This window comes from Lemur catta, chromosome 16 (genome assembly GCF_020740605.2).
Source record: "Lemur catta isolate mLemCat1 chromosome 16, mLemCat1.pri, whole genome shotgun sequence".
NCBI lineage: Eukaryota > Metazoa > Chordata > Mammalia > Primates > Lemuridae > Lemur > Lemur catta.
This window is the reverse complement of record NC_059143.1, coordinates 40,324,937-40,344,019: the sequence shown is the minus strand read 5'-3', so window position 1 is coordinate 40,344,019 and position 19,083 is coordinate 40,324,937. Positions and strand designations below refer to the sequence as shown.

General features: G+C 35.0%; 1 protein-coding gene across 16 annotated transcripts in view; it reads left to right on the top strand.

The window, feature by feature from the left end:
* TCF4 (transcription factor 4) overlaps positions 1–19,083 on the top strand; it is a 339,457-nt gene that overhangs the window by 212,444 nt on the left and 107,930 nt on the right. For 13 of the 16 annotated variants that reach the window (XM_045527876.1, XM_045527870.1, XM_045527882.1 and 10 more), the window contains 2 exons: positions 6,703–6,832; positions 7,320–7,369. In XM_045527876.1, coding sequence (XP_045383832.1) covers positions 6,703–6,832; positions 7,320–7,369 — 180 coding nt within the window. The remainder of the gene's footprint in view (positions 1–6,702; positions 6,833–7,319; positions 7,370–19,083) is intronic. The other 3 variants (XM_045527875.1, XM_045527871.1, XM_045527878.1) reach the window with 1 other exon arrangement.

Here is a 19,083-nt window from a genome sequence, read left to right as displayed (position 1 = left end):
CTTGCTCAGGACAGACATTTACAGCAACCTTGAAAATGAAACTTTCTCTGCCCAATATGATGAAGACTGACATGTGACAGTTTGATATTCCTTTATTTTACTAAAATAGCAACCTGGCCAAATATACCTTTCAGCACATTTATTATAGCCGCATGTTTATATTTATAGGAGAAGTGTTGCTAATTCCCTAGTATATTAACAGGTCATATTCAAATTGTTCTATTTTTACTTTGGCACAAAATTGCTGATGAGAAACATTTTAAGGCAAGTATAGTGATTATAGCATATCGAATCACTACATATTGAATTATATATTGAATAAACTTCCTGAACCTACGAAGGAGCTTAAACTGACAAGAAGGTTATCTTAAGTTCTGTATTGTTTACATAGGATTTCTTCAGATCCAATTTTTATTGTACGTTACTGATTGCTTTAATGTTTTCTTTTTGCTATATTTCTACCTTCCCACCAACAAATGTAATCCCCTTTTTAATATGTAATACATGATCTAGGATTCCCAGGATGAATTTTCAGAAACCATGGAAAACCTCCTCCTTACTTTAGTGTATACAATAAATAATGTATTCTCTTTTTTTATTATTTAGTGTGAGAGGTAGTCAAATAGGTGAATGCATAAATCTTGCCAACCCTTGGGCAGTTGTGATTTTCATACCAAAATGCATGAGTTTTTACTTAACTATTACTCTGTTATACATTAAGTAATAGTTACCATGGCAACCTTTGCATCACATTATAACATTGAAATTTAAAGTGTTGTGTTTCTTTATAAGGAAAGACAATGTATTTGAATTTTTTGGTGAAATATAATCACTGCTAAAATAACTAATTTTGTTTAAGACCAAATGAATTTGTTGGGAGTTATGAATATTTCAAACCAAAAATGGAATGCATTCATTTATTTTTTTGTGATGTCATGGGGGAAGTAAAAGATTTTTTTTAAGTAACAGTACTTGATAAACACCAAATAAACATTCATTAAATGCCCATAATTGGCTTTGTAAGGGGCGAAACTCAAAATTGAACCATATTTGAGATCATTTATCAGTGGCTAATACAGTAGTTAGACTTAGAATTTAACATGACATGATTTTATAAAATTCTATCACATATAATACAGTTTTTATTTTTCTATACTTAATTGGTTAACTGTAACTGGTTTTGATCTCACATATAGTTGAATTAACAGTAGCAGTTTGTTCATGTCTGCAAAAGCAAAATTAAGTGAGCCACTGAAATAATCCTTGTGGTGGTTCCAGGAAAATGGCCACTTAAGCTTAAATTATCCAGATTGTTGGGAAATTTCTTTATTAAACATGAAAAAAAACCCTAGTCATTTCTTGTTACCATGAGGCTATCATCATTGTTTATGTAGACTCCTTTATTTAACTCTTTTTTAGCTTTTTATAGTGACTGTTCAAAATTATTATCACAGTTTATACTTTTTATCTAGAAGTGGACTAGAGGATCTCACAGTCATTCACAACTTTTGATGCATTTTTTAAATAATAATCAGCAGATTGTAATATGGACTGTGTGTTGAGGGACAGAGGAAAGAGGGAAGCTCTGTGCCGGACACAAGCTCCAGGGGACATTTTACACAAGTTGCTTCATCTACTCCTGATAACCCTATAATAGAGGTTTGATTAGCCCCTTTTTACAGAGGAGGAAAATACGGTTTAAAGCAATTGCATAACTAACCCCAGTCACATTGCTCCTATGCCTTTGAGCTAGAGTTCGACCTGATAGATCTGACCTCAAAGCCCTCCCTCTTCCTTAGTATGTTTGAATTCTACTCCTAACTTGCTGTGAACACAGTGTGCATTACACATTTAATTTAGAGATAAAAAAAACATTGACCATAAGCCCCCTTAAAAGAAAATATTTTCTAAATGATAATTTCAATAATTTGCATTTCTCTACAGCACAATAACAATCTGTAAAGTCCCTGATTTGCAAGATATCTTTGCCATCTTGTCTTTCCAAGTTTCCCCAGTCCTCTTTTGTTGAAACCAAGCATAGGACAGAAATCAAAAACTATAAAGGTGCATTCCTGGACCTTCTGGGATCTGGAATAAAGACTGTCCAAAGACTGACCTTCAGTTTTGAGCTTTGAAGTTCAAAAGTGGACAGGTGGAAATATTGTGTTCTTCATTGCCCTTTGGTGCGAGATATATTCTAGGTTGCAGAGTAAGTGCCAACAGCAGCAAAATTATCGCCCCCTCCTGCTACTGTAGTAAGTCAGCAATGGCTCTTCTGTGGTCAAAATGGCAAATTCAGCAGCAGCTATTCGACAGGGATTTACAAAAACTTCCCCATGGCTGTTAGGAATCTTATTCAGCAGTGTCTTTGAAAACCCAATTCTTTGCAGAATTAACTGTGTAGAAATGACCTCGGTTGTGATAAAAAAAAAAAGTGTTTTAAACAAATCTAATTTGTAATTTCTCTCAATGTATATTTTTATGCTTAACACTGCAAAGTCTATTGGGTACCTATCCATATATCCAGCATTCATAGGTTTTATAGTGGTTCATAATTTTATTTCCATATTAACATAAAAAATTCCTGGCTTTATAGAGTCAGTTCGCCATACAAAGCCACTATACATCACTTAGGTTTGTGCTGAAAGAATGGAATTGCAGCTGTGTGAGTACTAGAATACCCAAACATGAATTAGACTCACAAGCATTTGGCAATAGTTCAGAAAAGGAGCTTAATCTGGTTTCATCTAAGACTGCTTTTCTCTGTTCTGCAACATCCCCCCAAGATGTTGTGTCTGATATCGGATCACAACGTAATGGGAGTGACGCAAAATCAGAGAAAGCCCTAAGAAACCAGGGGCACATTTGCTTTTCTCTGGGGAATTTTTTTTTCCTCCTGCTACTTTTTTTCCCCCCTTCTCTCAGGTTCCAACTCTGAAATTCAAGGTCATCCACCTATTAGATGAATTAATTATAAGCCAAAAAAAAAAAACCAGCATTCATCGCACTCTGATCTCACTCATATCTATAATTAAGGGTAAATATAATCTTCCTTTATAGAAATGTACCACCCACCCATTACATTTAAAGTGCTGACTGAAATGAAATAATAGTTCACAGCAAGATGATTTTAGTTTAACAAGAAAAAAGTTGATAATTTAGGCTTCAAGCAGTTCTATTTTTGATTACCATTCAGTTATAAATCTAATTTGAGATATATGCTGCTTTTCTGTTAACTCAGGTTTAATTCATGGTTTGCATTCTTGGTTGCATAAGCAAAGTTCAAGGATGTTAAGCTCCCCCTAAGCGGAATAGGGGAACAGTTGAGAATGTGCTAGGAAGACAGCCTGAGACCCAGATCTGATGTAAAACAAAACACAACAAAATTTAATTGAAAAAGATGTTCACAGAATGCTGCGTTTGGCATTTGAATGGCTAAGTTAGGACTGGCTGTTTGCTGGAACATTGGTTGCAGGGGCTGAGCCCCAAATCCTGGTTGACAAAGTGAGTGTATTCTTTGGTTAGGGTATTTTTTTAAGTCTTGAAATTGTTTGCTTTTGGAAGAAAATAAGGAGTGAATAAGGGAGAAGGGCTTGTCTCATCACATGGTGGACAGTTAAGCAAAATGCTAAAGTATGGGTTTAAGATTTACAGGTTAGCTCTGTGAGATGCCACATCTTGTTTCCAGTGTTTCCTGGCAGATTCAAGCAGCTTACTACTGGGACCCAGCATAACCGCAGAACATGAGCTTGCACAATGTGAAAAACCTAAAACCATCATAATCCTATTTAAGGCGAGGATGAATTTGCCCATTTTGAAAGTAGACTTGGTTTTTAAATTGAACTTTTATTAAGCATAAATTTGCCTTCAGAGCCCTATATACATGTACATAAATGCATATTATAAAGGAATGCCTTGTCTAGTGTTTCGTTTACCTTAAATCAAATGCCGTCAACATTTTAAAATTCATAAACTCAGATTTTTCAGCCAGTGGAAAATTTTTTTATCTTTCTCTTCGCTACAGAGAGTTAAGTATGTGACGTAAAGGCCAAACAATAGTAAATGGTCATTGTTCATTTTACAAGTATACCCTACAATAAGAACACATATATTTTTATCTTCATTTTCCCTAAGGGGGTGTTTAGGGCCCTGTTAAGCAATAAGGAAATGTTTATTTTTGTTGCTTTAGAAGAATGATTCTATTGTCCAAGAGCAAAAGAAAAAGGAACAAACAGGTCTGAAAAGAAAGAAACAGGAATGTGCTTTGTGGGAAAAAAGAAAAAAAAAAAAAAAAGATCAGGAGCCATAAAGGTTTGTAAGTTCTATCTGGTCTTAGTAGTACTGTGTCACTGTCCATAGTTCATGTGGCTGCACATGCAAGAGTTGGATGCATGATTTATTTACAACTGGCCCATTAAATGATTTGCTTTTAAACTCACAACAATAAGGTCAACCACAGCCAGTTAGCTATTTTGTAGTTATCATTTTATATTTTTTCACAGCTCTATTGTGAATGCTGCTAAAACCCAGTATAGCAATGTGTGTGTGTTTTTAGGTTGACCTATTGAATGCATTTACTTTCTTGGGAGTGAAAACCTTTGCCTCCAGGACCAACAAGAATTGAACCAATGGTTAAGCTAATTAAAAAAGACAAGCAAGCATTTCAACAAATTTGCTCAGCCCTTTTCTGAATATTCTGTATATACAATTTTTACAAAATGAGAAATGAAGAAATTGTTTGGAATACAAAGTTATTATCAAACTCCTCTTTCCAGTGAAATGAAGATTCAGTTGTAGATTCACCAAACCCCAAAGGAGGTTGTGATTTCAAATCATTCACAGGTTTAGTGATGGAAATTTTAAAGAAAACCTGGACTGGGACTTAAATAAATATAGACTTTGTTAATAAGAAATGCCAAGAGTGAAATTCAGGTTGGGATTCTAGAATTTTGGAATGCCATTCCTAAAACGATAAAGAAATTATTTGATGTTACACTGCTTTTAATATCTTTCTTAAATTCAGAAGAGGAAGTAGTTGAGCAGGCAGATGTCAGGTTTTTATCTAGTAAATAATCTGTTTTTTATAAGATATTTATGTGATAAATATTAAGACACTAGCAGTGAATTTATTACTTAAAATGTGCTTTCAACCTGAAATCTCATCCTTGAAGTTTTATTTGAAAGTCACATTTGTTATATATCTCTTGACAAAGTCTTAAACTGGATTCGGTGAAGTCAAGCTTGTCAGTAGCTGGTTAGCCTTTATATATCACTCATCCAACACTGACAAAAATCCCTCAAAATAGAGAGATTCTCTTTATGATATTTAGCTATATGGTGGTGGATAGGGGAGGTTTGAATTTTTGATTTTCCAGCTTATGGGTCATATTTGACCAACTGCTTTCACTGGAAGACATGCCACTTTGTTGAGCTATTTAGGAATCAAAAAGACTGTCTTAATTTAAAACAAGGACCCTTTGTTTTAGTTGGTGACTGCCTTGTGAAATTTTTCAGTTCTCAGCGGGTTAACCAGGGAACAGGGGCAGAGTCATAATTGGCCTATTTAGAGTATTTTGCATGTGAATAGTGTGTTAGTGAAGCATCCCTAAGTCTGTTGTGAGTGACATGGTGATTAGAATTTAGATTAGGGAAAACACATTCTGTACTTTATCAAGGACAGTAATTAGTTCAGTCAGTAAAAGTTGATTACAAGTAACGATAAAGTTAGATTTTTAGTATTTAATTTTAAAATTTCTTTATTAAACAGTAAATTTGTTCTTAATATAAATGGTACTATCTACTCCTGTTTTATTGCATATCAGAATAATTAAAAGAACAATGTGTTCAATGCAGAGTGTAATCAGGCGATTTATATATTATGGGTAAGTTTCTATGTAGTTTTTAGAAAATGCAATATTATATAATCTTTCTTATGTCATCAGTTTTGCAAGTTTAATAATTTGTCACACTGTGATAAGTTAATGATATTTGTGAAAGTTTTCTGTTGTTCAGGTAAATGCTTTATCTGTGTGTGTTTTCGCTTCTGATGATCCTCCAGAGGGCATTCTAATGTCCTTTGATTTGTTCCTGTTAGCTTAGAATGCCTACTATTTCTATAATTTTGGAAGTTAGTGTGAGGATTTGAATTTCCTCTTGGCTCAGTTGGCATTTTCTCTTCTGTGGGTGCGGTGTAAATTTGTGGAGGCTCATGATGTGCCGGTACAGGGAGGCAGGGTTCTCAGTGGAGTTGATAGTCTACACTCACACCCAGGGTGAGCGGCCGGGGGAAGTTGTGTGCGTTCACAAACTGAGACTCTTCTCGGTTCTTGTTAAAGAAGAGCATGAAATAGTTCCTAGATAAGAGCCTGAGTCTAGAGAAAGAAAACATTAGTCTTACATAAATGCCATTTTTTTTAAAATGAAATGAAAATGTTAGTCATCTTAAAAGACTTTAAAAAATATTGTTTAAAGGGAATCCTCATCTCCTTTTCCTCCTCGAAAGTAGAGAATTAAAAATCACAAACTTGGTGATAGCTTCTTAGACTGCTTTTCTTTCTGGTTTTTGTTTTGTTTTAATTGTTTCTGCTTAGCAGATGCTGTTTTCTTTATTGCATTGGTTTAAGTGCTCACAATCAGTTGGGGGGTGGTGAATGTAAAAAAAATTAACCTTATATGTTTGTTTTCCCTTTTTTAACCTTTTAGCAGAGTCTCCTTGGAGGTGACATGGATATGGGCAACCCAGGAACCCTTTCACCCACCAAACCCGGTTCCCAGTACTATCAGTATTCTAGCAATAACCCCCGAAGGAGGCCTCTCCACAGTAGTGCCATGGGTAAGGTGCTCCTCTGTTTGGATGCCTGAGTGATTATGATTAGTCTTTATCTTTCTTTCTTTCTTTTTATAATACCACTTTCTCATCTTACTCTCTCCCAACCCCCCCCTCAAAAAAACCCCATAAAATTTGGCCCAAGTGTCAGACAAGTGACCCCCCTCCCACCAGTAGTACTTGGAGGGGGTGGGTATGTTAACAACTTAGAGTAGCAGAACTTTCTTGGTGTACGCTTATTTCTGGCTATCTCTTGGCTGTATACCTGTGAAACTTTTTAAAAAATCAAAGCGATAAAAAGTTTAAAATCTTTATTTTCACAAACAAAGGAGAATCTGATTTCTGCTAGAATAAAAGGTGGTAGTGGCAACTCCAGTTTGCTAAGATGATGATTTAAGGAAGCGTGGTCTAATCTAAATGCCTTCGTGGTTTAATATGTTGTAGGCAGGAAAATGAGCGTGTGGGAGCTCACAGCATCTTCATTCTCTTTCAGAGGTACAGACAAAGAAAGTTCGAAAAGTTCCTCCAGGTTTGCCATCTTCAGTAAGTACTGCCTGTTTCTGCTTTGTATGTTGTTGATTTTGTTCTGTTTTGTATCGATGCAAAGGAGATAGAAGTAAATGAGATTCCATGCGCCCAGAGCATGTTTATCTAGAAGGTGGATGAGGTAGGAGTGACCTGCACGTCCAGCCGCCTGACCCACGTTGGCGTGATTAATTGCACATCCTGTAAGACCGGGTGGTTATGTTGATATTCAGCAGGTTAAGCTCTAAAGAGAGCCTTGAAAAGGTGCCTGAAGTTTGAGGAGTTTTACCTGCACAGGGCTTTCAAGAGAACGAGTATTAGTTTCATGTGTTGGTTAAATTCTTTGTCAGTATTATGATGATTTATGGATTTGCATGCGAAAGGAGATTTGTGGAGAGGATTTAGGAAAAATTTACATGGGTTTCAGCCCAGAGTGCAGGAAGAATGTCTCTATTTTCTAGAGAGGTTGCTGAATAAAGGCTGCAGAGGTAGCTGCATCAGTAGCCGTTTGTGTCTGTAATACCAGGTGACAACTAGAAGAAGCCAGCTGTAACCAAAAGCATTCTGGGTCTTTTTAATAGCTGGAGCTACAGGCAGGAGTTTCTGAGTCCCCTCGACCCCCCAACACAGCAAAGGTGTTTGTGATCACAACCAAATACATGATATTTTATTTTGAATTCCTACATACATTTTGAATTCTTATATATGTTTCCAGATTTGATTTCCAAGATAATTTTACTTAAATGTTGTTTAGCACTGGTCTATTTCTGGCAATTTTCTCCTTATGTAAAATAAAGATATGATTTTCTTCCTTCTTTTTTTTTTCCTTTCTTCCTTCCTCCTTTTTTTCATTCTTCCTTCCTTCCTGTGATGTATATAGAAAGTTTTAATTTCATTCTGTAGGGTACTAAGTAGCCTTTGAAAAGAATGCTAATGAGCCTTATTATAAGCTTTATATGTAAATAAAATTATATTTAGATTTCTGAAAGTATATTACCAATCAGTGCTCACATATTAGTTTTATTTCATTTTTAATAAATTAGAAGAATAATGGGTTTTGCAAATGTGCTAAGATTAGATTAACCCAAACACCTGTGTATTTGACTTGATTTCAGTTCAGCTCATCCAAAAAAATTATTAAAACGAATATATCAGAATAAGTCTTATAAGAAAAAAAGCAAATTTGCTATGCTGATTATCATAGACTTGGTAATGTTGAAGAAGCATCACAAAATTATCCATAAATATAGAAAAATATTATGTAAATAAAATTGCCAATGGGGTATAAAATAGTCATTTTGGGCTATCAATAAGTCACTTAAAATGTACTGAGTTGTTTATTCTTTGAATTTCTATGTTGTATTGAAATTGACTATTATACTCAAAGGTTTTCATAAGCATATTTTAAGCTTGAAGTTAGTGGTGGATTTAATTTAGATGAAACTTTAGCTTTTAATAGCTTTTATGACAACTTGAAATCATAGAGTCTTCACAGCTGTTTACATTTTAAACATGCCTGAATCTAATATGGACAATATTAAGTACATTAAGTGGACCTTTGAATGTTCTGAAATGATAGAATAACCTGCGCTATAAAAGCCATGAAAAACTTAAAGCTATCATACTCTATTTATGCCTCATATTAAAATTAGTGTTTTTTTCCAATGCTAAGATTATGCAGAAATCTACACAATTTCTAAGGAGTGACTCCGTTTGGCACTAGATGTTATCTTGTGCTTAATCATTGTCAACATTTTTGATAATTCATTGTAAATTTTTCAGTATTTCCTTATAGTTAACTGGCCCTTGTAAATAAATTTTACTGGTACAGTTTTTTCTTTGCTGGGAGGTTTATGTGTTGCCAATGTGTTGTGATATGTGCAGAGATATAGAAGTGTCCTTCCTTTCTTGCCAGTAAACAAAACTCAGGAATTAGAAATTTAGTTTGTATTATATTTAATTTTTGGCTTGTAGTGGTCAGTTTAGGATTTACTCTTCTTAGAGAATTTATCTTGGCTAAATGTTTTAATGGTCCTTATGGAACATTTTGGTAAATAACCCTTTTCTTGAAACACAGGGAGAAGAAAAATTCAATTAAAAATGGAAGATTTATCCTTTTTTTTTTTTTTGAGCAAGGAAAATAAGATAGTTTAAGTAATTTTAGAATCCAACCATCCATTTACTCATTACTTAAAATAATCTCAGCCCTATTTTAATAGCTTTAACTTAGTTTCTATTAGCTTTGTTATATGTATTGCTTATTACTTATAATAAGATCCACATGCCTCACCACCACACAAAATATATATTTTAACTTGATTCCTAAAAGACATTCTGTATTAGACACTATAACACTTTTGCCCCAGTAGATCTGTATTTTTAGACTCTGCCATGTGTATTCTTTTTTTAAGCTCACATAAAATTATGACTATTCGATAAGAGAGACTTCTAAAACTTGTTTTCATGTGTGTGAGTATTTGTCTAACAGATCTTAAAAGATTGGGGATAATAAAAGATTTCCTTTGGAGACATTATGACTAGATAAAGACATTTATGTGTTTTATTCGATACATATTTACCATGATAAATAGTAATAAATCTGTCACAATCTGTTATAGCAACTCACTCTTTTCCCCCTTTTTGAATGGGCCCCCTCTCTTCCCTAAGATAAAACAAAGCAAACTTAAAACTGACATTCCATGATCAGATCTTATTTGTGACACCACTGTGGTACAGAGGCTAGACTTCTCTTGCCACCATTAGGCTGGATCTTCCCAGGCTATCAGGAGAGAGAGGGGATTGCCTGGCCCTGTTTTGAAAACACTGCAGCATCTGTGGGAGAGAGAAAACATAAGCCTGGCCCGACATCATGCCATGGATGATCTGGCAGGATCCATGAATGTGTGTTTGTACTATGTGCTGCGTCTAGAGGCCTCAAGTCACTAGAAACGCATGACACAGGGCTGGGGTGCTGGAAGGACCATCCAGCAGGGTCTACAGGCACAGGTGCAATGGAGGGAAGGAGAACATGGGCCTGTGGTTAGGGGTAGGCTGATTTTTTTTTTTTTTTAAGAGGAAGCCTGTGTGCAATGACAGCTATCTAATTGCCCACGAGGGCTCTGCTTGTTACTGCAGAACATTTTTATGTTCTCTGTTCAAATTTAAGTATGTTGCTCTTTTGAGTCACATCCCAATTTCTCATAGCCCTCATCTTTTGAGAAGACTTCAGTAATAAATCGTTGTTTTTTTGTGGATGCCAGAATTTATTTTGCGTGTGTAATCTCTCGAATCTACACGTGAACTTCTGGTTTTGTTAGATTTCTACAACTTGATTTTCTATTTTAAACCATATTTCAGCTTAAACTTATTATTTTGCAACTTGACTGCCCATTCCAGCAAATTTCTTGCCTTTAACCTAATAATCATACACATTGAATCATGAATTCATACAGAGAAAAATGTCCCACATTAAATGACATTTCTGGAAAAAAATGATTCATGATTCTTAACAGAAATTAACATGAAGGTACTAAAGTTTAGAAAGTAGCAAAAACATTTATATTGTGCTGCTTTTAGATATTTTCATCACACACACACACACACACACACACACAAAGATATTGTCTTTAGGAAACTTTATTAGGCCCACCAATATGTAAACACGTAAAACCTTAACCTTCTTATAATTTGAATATTTCATAATTATTTACATTTTATCAGAAACAGTTAACTAAAACCTTTCTACTTCAAACACTGGTGAAATTTGTTTCCACTTCAAATGTGGTTTGAAACTTTAATGATGATCTTACCGTGACCCCAGTCGGGATGTCTTGAACTTCAGATTTCCCTGGAAATGTGAAGTTTTATTCTGAGAAATAGTTTATGGCCTTTCTTATCTCCAGCAACCTTTTTCAAACTGTGCTTTTCAGTAAAGACTATTTTTTGTGTTAAATTTTGGCTTTTTGTGTTTCGGTTTTTGTTTTAAAATTCAGGAGGATCTGGCAAGCTTGAAGTGGTCAGAAGTGATTTTGGACACATGGATCCTAAGGCAAACAATGTCTACTACCACAAAGATTCTAAAATAATACCTGGCACTCCAAGATAATTTGAGACATGAGTTACTGAATAGGTAGATTTGAAAGATAAAAACTCAATATATATTAGTTACCAGGTTTATCAATTTTCATTGATAAAAATTGAAAAGAATTCTTAAATAAAATTAAACCTTTAAGTCTGGATTAGAGTTTCTTTTACAGAAGAGAAAACCCTTTTTCAGGAAAAATGATTAATGCTAATAGCATTAAGTGTCCTGTATGTTTCCCATTATATAAAAATCCTCATATTTGAAGATTTCAAACATAATATTGAATCCATATCTTAGGCTATTTTGGAAATAAAACTTCTTTCCCACTCCAAATGCTTAAAGAAATCACAAATAATTTAAAGGAGAAATTGATAAATCGATTTTTTCTTATGTAGAGGCCCAGAAATGATAAATGATTGAAAAATTAGTACTTAACTCGGAAATACACAATTTCCCACCTCACTTTTGAAATTGATCGTAGGGAAATTAAAACAGTGCTTTTTCATGTCAACAGAATTTTAAATTGAGTAATCATATAGCTTTATTTGAAACGAAATTTATATTAAAATATTGTGTCTAGCACAAGTGAACTATGTATCAGCTAGCTGGGCTCTATCCTGTGTAAGAAGGTTTAGAAGTAGTCCATTGTGTGGTAAGGAATAAAAGGAGGGGCCTCTTCAAGGTTGATTCTTAGAGAGATAGATACTTTGTGAAGAGGTATAACTGTAGCTGTTTAAATTAAAATGTCAGGATAGCTCACGATACTCAACTTTAAACTTAGTGTGCCTGTTTTCTAATTTAAGACATTAAAATAGGCTTGAATATTAAAATTACGTTTAGTAACTATGAAAATGTATAGGCAAGGGGGAAGGTAAAGGGAGCACAATTAAATCATCCCAAATAGAACAAAACTATAATTCACACAGTTTACACAGCATATGTAACATGACGCTGGGGAACACCATGAAAGCAGAGAAAATATCCATCACAAAGAAAGTATTTATTTTTTTGTGCAGTTAATGCTGAATTTGCTAAACCAAAGGCTTCAAGTTCAGCATGTGCATTGTTTCCGTGAAAACTAATCTCGTCTTCTCCATTGCATATTGAGGCTATAGAAGTTATGTTTTTTTATGAATCGCTGATATATGAAGCAAATATAGGAGGCTCTCTATATTTGTTTTCATTGATGGATCTTATCCCATTAAAAATATTTCAAAAAGGGCACAAGAGGCTTACAGATATTCAACTTAAATACCATTAGGCATTCCAATCTCCCAGAAGTTTACTAAAAGATTTTGGTAGTTTTGTTTGGAATTTTGGAATAATGGGCTCCCTTGTCCGTAGTAAAAGTGGTTGTAGTAGGGTGGAAATATTTTCTCCTCTTCTCTGCCTTCAAGCCCAATCCTATATCTCTTGATAAAGTAAACTACCGGTGTGCTTTATATCTTAAATATAAAGAGAAAAGAAATTTAAGGAAGAAGACAAACACACAAGTTAACTATGGATGAAAGGTTTGTATATTTTCAAGCTATTCTTAGATTATCTTTACAAATAAAAAAGGTTATATGTCTGCAACACTCAAAACTAAATACCACCACTTCATTCCTTCCACCAGAGAGATGCCTTACTGGGCAGCAGTGTCCCATGTTTCTATCCAGCAGGCTCTTCTGGGGTGGCATGCATCCTACATCCCACCACTCCTCAGTGTTTGTTTTTATTTTTTAACCAAGTTTTCAAAATACTGTTTCACCTGCAAAGACTTATCAGGACTTATGTGACAATTTTAGCAACTGAAACAATAGCATTTAAATGTCTCACTGGACTCATTTGTTGAGAAAAGAGCAATACATTTCAGGGAGCTGTTATTTTGAACCTTATTTTATCACTTTCACTGAAGAGTATATTTTGGTGTGAAATTTTGGACTCCATCTCAGTGGTTTAATTACTGAGAAAACTAAGAAACCGCTGGCTTTACCTAGAGAGAATTACAACAGGGATTGCGTGTATTTTCAAATTATAAAAATTTGCTATGTAGCATCTGACTTAACTGTGAATTTATTTTATGTTTATGGAATAATGTAGATGCTTGGCTTCATACTTGGTTGAATACCTTTTTTTTTAACTTTTATAAAAATTTCATCGATTGAACCACTAGTTGTATTTTCTCAACGTAGTGAAATTTTCTTTTTTCCCCCCTGCTTATTGACAATTTGTACATTTTCAAAGTGTGTTTTCCTGGTTTCAGACAATTTGAAAGTTTTTGTTTGAAAGTAATAAATCGGAGTCAGATAGAATTTGGAGGGCTAAATAAGATTCTCTCAGAAAATGTGGCAGTAATCCTAAAAGAATAAGGAGTCTTCAAAAATAGCCAAGTTGTATTTTGTTAAGGCAGAATAAATACGATTGGGCTGTTGACAGACACCTGCTTTGTTTTTATTTTGTTTTTTACATAAATTGCACTGAATTCTAAAACTGAACATTAAGTTGCGTCTCAAAGCAATAGCATGGAATTTTCAGCATTGATTTCTGTCCACTGTCCTAAGGTGTGTTTGTGTATATGAATGTTCTCATTCTAAAGGAATAAGAGCTTTTATAAAATCCAAAATTGTACTTTTAGATACTCAATTATTTTATCTCAAAATAGCAGCATGTGAATTTTTTTAAGTTGCAGCTGCTGCATAGGTGTAGAGCTATTTGAAGAGTTTTATGCTTTGCTTGGGCATATACTCCCTCTTCAGAGAACTTAAGGTAGTGCAGAAGAGTCTGCATTTTGTAAAATTTCAGGGTTGAAAATAAAGATGATTTAAGTTTTAATGAGATGTATAGATTTCAATTCTGAAAGAATGCGAGAGTTATATTTTGAAAAGAACATTTTAAGAATTATATTTAAGTGGTTTAGTGACACCCACCGTTGTCTCTCTTGTCTAACTTTGTCATGTGAATAATTAATCATAAATGTGCTACTAGGGTTGAAACTTGAGATATAAGCACTTACTTCTAGAGTAATAAGAAGCAGTTCTGTGTGTGTCTTCAATTTTGTGAAATTTATTTTGATTATTCAGTGGAACCGAAGAATAGGAACATTTCCTTAGTGAAGCTCTCTTCATAACAAACTGTAAAGAAAATTTCTTGGTGTGTTGCCATATGTCGGTAGTGATTAAAGGGCATTGCCTTTGTGAAATGTGGACTCATATTAGAAAGACTTATATTTTCTCAGAGAAATGACCTTTGTGGTACATTTAATCATGAGAACCCGTCTCTCTCTCTCTCTCTCTCTCTCTCTCTCTCTCTCTCTCTCTCTCTGTCTCTCTCTCTCTCTCTCTCTCGCGCACACACACACACACACACACACACACAAACTGTCACTGCAACCACTTGCTGTTACCATTTAGGGATTTTAGGAAAATGCTATTTTGGAACTATCATTTTGATGTCTTCCGAGAAAGAGTACCTAACTGTCTACAGCAACCTCCTCCCTCCCAACCCGTATCGTTCTAAATGTGCCTCCTGGATTATACTTATAATAATATTGTAATGGCTTTCATTCTACCGATTGGCACAGTATATCATTATATCATTAGCTGCTATGAGAAAGCAGTTTCAAGTAGGTGACTGATTCTTAGCGTTAATGTTTTCAAGTAACCCTGTTTGGAGAATTGGGTTGTTTCACAGGTGCTCAGGTGTATTAACACAGGGTATAATAATATTTTTTGGCTTGCTCATTATGAAATGAACTTGTAGTACAAAATAATTCAATAATAAGCATAAAAACTGGGGCTCCACTATATGAAAGTGTAATAACTGGAGATGTGTAAAGATGAGATAAAAATAAAATTTGTCCAAGGATGCAACAATACCCAACTCATTTCTCATTACTACTAAAGCAGAGATTTTAGAAGAATGTTCATGGCCTGATGATTCAGACTTGTTGAGTCAGTTTAAATTTTTTGAACCATTAAACTAAGTAGAAAATATATTTCTGTAACCAATATAGTATTTGAAAGTATTATTATGTAAAAAGTTACAAATTCTGCCATTTAATACTAATGTGAAATTTTATTGCCCAAACCTTGTGGTTCTTCATGTAGTACCTTTATATGAATTTTATTTTTAGAGTTATATAGGACAACTGGAACATATAATCTGTGACTTAATTGAAAAGACTGGGCAAAAGAAAACAGAATTAAGCATATTTATTATGAGCAGATATAGTTGGGATTTCAAAATTCAAACCCCAATAGGTAATTATTTTATAAACAAGTGCTGTTTTGTTTTCCCTTTAGTAAATTATATCAACAACCTCTCTGTTAAGTGAAACTCTAAAGTAACAAGCTTGGAGGACCCAGGTGGGAAGAGAAAAAAGCATTTTCATAAGTTTCATTTATTCACTCATTCCTTTTTCGTTTATACTTATTCAAGGCACATTTTTAACTCAACTAAAAATTAGACACACCATGTAACATTGAACCTGTCTTTCTCTTCAATATATTCTTATTTAATTTATGAAGCTTTACAGCTAAGATTCTTCATGTTTAATGAAATTTGTAGTCTTGTGTCACTGGCATTCCAATTTGCAGGAGTAGCCTTAGCATTTTAAGGAGTATAACATCTGGCCTTTTAAGAAAGTCCTGCATTCAAAAAATAAAATAACTCACACAGTGTAACAAATGGAATTTTTGTCCTTTAAGCTGATTATGGAGGTGCTTAGTCCCCTTACTCAGTTGTCATCACCTCGAAGAGGGTAAAGGACATGTTTTACGTATATCTTTTTTTGTCCCATGGACGCCAAACTCACTGCCTTACACATGCATATATATGTCCAGTGCATGAATATATAGGAGGGTGGAAATAATACTGCAGCAGAAATAAAAAGACATTCCTAATTTAATGTCTGATAGACTGTACTTACAAAATGGCCTGGGTTAGTTCAGAAACCTGTTTCATTGTCTATAAAATAGGTATAAATACTGCATAATACGATGATGTTGGTATACTAATAAGAAAACCTTATCATAGTGCTTATTCTGTGCCAGGTACTGTTCTAAGCACTTTGAATCTATTAAATAATTTAATTTTACAAAAATACTCTTTATTCGTGGGTCAAGAAACTGAGACACAGAGAGGCGAAGAAACATGCCTGTGGTCACACAGCTAGTAAGTGGCAGAGCTGGGATTGAGACCTGGGTAGTTTGTCTCCATGTTTTCTGTGTTCTTAAACGTGATGCTATCTGTGCTGCTGGGTGTTCAGTCCGAACACTCTGTAAACCAAAAAGCTCTCTACAGCATGGTTGTTGTTAACTGAGGTAGTATTTGACTATCTGGAATAAATTAATTTTTACAATTTTCATTTCATCGTGAAATGACCCTCAATACCGCTATATCGTAATAATGTACAACTTCTGCCCAAGCCAGATCAGTGAAGCCAGGCAATTCAGGAGAGCATTTGTGTAACAGAGACAGTATAATGTAGTGGTTGCAGGTATCGAATCTGATCAACTGGGTTTTAAGGTGGCAGTGCTACTTCGTAGCTATGTGTAATGCTTGCATATGGTATCCTCGAATATTACATATTATTATTACACATAATACTAATAAGCACTGTCAGTACTAATATTAGCAACAAGGGAACTACTTTTCATTTAGCCCTTGAGAAAAAAATCTCCTATGGCCGCTTACTTGAGAGTAGATAACAGTACAACAGAAACTAAGATGAGGTTCTCCAGTTGCATGCAGAAGAATTTCACCTAACAGAGGTCACTTGCTTTCTCTGAAATTATGAAATATAGCAAACAGTTTTTATATCTCCTTGTCTTCACAGCTCCATCTATGAAGCCAAGGCACTTTGTCAGCCTTTTTAATCATTAGACTTAGCTCTGTAAAGTTTATGTCACAAGTGCGTCCTCCATCCTTTCTTTTTTGCAATGGGACATCAGGCCAAGATGCCCAGAGCTCTTCATAATGTGATTCTCTCTGCCCAGTAATTTGTTTATGCCTAAATCAGCCCTGCCTCTAAGTGATAAGGAGATAGATGCTTTTTCTTTCATTTTGTATCAGTGGGATCTCATAATAGGCCAGAGTGGTCCTCCGGAGTGCTTCGTGGGGGGACACCTTGGTAGGGCTGGCTCTGGTTCCCCACAGAGAGTGAAGGTTTGGCCTGAGGTTTTAACTTCATCCAGGAAGATGATGTGTGGACTACGTGGGCCTGTGTGGCAGTTTGTTTCTCTTATAAAGTAAATCAGAGTTCAGTTTGTTAGCCCTATCTGGGTAGATTTCTAACATTAAACAGAAATATCTGTACAGATGTTTTAAGATAAAAAAGAATGACTGGATTATAGCCTTTGACACATTGTAGTATATCTCTGTAACTGTAATGATGTAATGTATCTTTTCTCGATGTCATTGTTGAATTCATAAAAGAAGAGGTATTTTTGATTGTCAACTATGGGGAGCTTAAAATGATTTTTAGAAGGGCTGATTAGTTAACTCTTCTTGCATTTAAAGAAAAAAAAAATCTGCTGAAGGTGAGGTGTGGGAGGTGGGTGCGGAAATGGGCGCGTGGTCTCAACATGCCACAATGAATGCCTTTTCCCAGCCAATTCTAATGTGCAGAAAAACCAGGCACCTAGTTAGATTCTTCCTCGGGAAAGGTCCCTTTTGGCTGGTGAGCCCTGAGCCTCTACCCTGGTGCCCCCGAGCAGCGGCTGCTTATGTGTTGGTTCACAGAGATAGAGTCTTTCTCTGGGAAGCCGAGAGATCTGATTTAGCCACCCCTCATTTGTAGTCATTGCCACCTTGTGGATTACAAAGGATATTGGTTTTCATCAAACTTCCACTTCAATTTGGCTTTTTATGGCAAGTACACGTTGGCAGTGGATTGCTGTGTTCCTCACCAAAAGGATCCTCGTTTGTTCAGCAACACCTCACTTCTCCACTCACAGTTCATTTATGATTCTGATGAGAGTGTTTTTTCAGGAAACACACATTTCACTTTTTGACCTAGGAGCATCTGTTAGAATTTTTTTTTAATACTACTTTGGCATTCTGAAAGTGTTAATGTCTTTCATATCTGTTTAATGCTATTTAGGGATATTTATGATCACCTCTTGGTTACTCAGGGTAAAGTGTGTCGCAATTTTTTTAAAACAGACAGGAAAGCATTCACATGAGGAAACAGATTGCTTTAAACATGTGCTTCCTGTGACAGTAAAAAGAACAAATTAGATTTAACACTGTGTAATGAATGCATAAATGTGTACATTTAAGCTTTTAAAAGCTTTATGTTCAGTTCTGGTCACAACAAAAATTGAGTCACCTGTAAAAATTAAAGATGCCTTGGGTACTCTCAGACTCCTGCAATGCCCAGCAATTGCAGTCCTCACCTGATGATGCCTCTTTGGAATCATAAAAAGCATTATATATTAATGCTGGAGAGAACTAGAATGTTACGAGGCACATTCAGAGGTTAAACCAGGTTAGAGTCTGATTCTGTGCATTTAGCAAATAAATCAGAACGTGCCAGGGAGGGGAGGATTTTACTATCATCTTCTTCCCTAAGAATCAATGAAAAAAAAATCCATTCTTCCGAACCCCGAATATTTCCCTGTCTTTCATGAAAGAAAAAGAAGAAAATCTGATGTTTACTTACTAG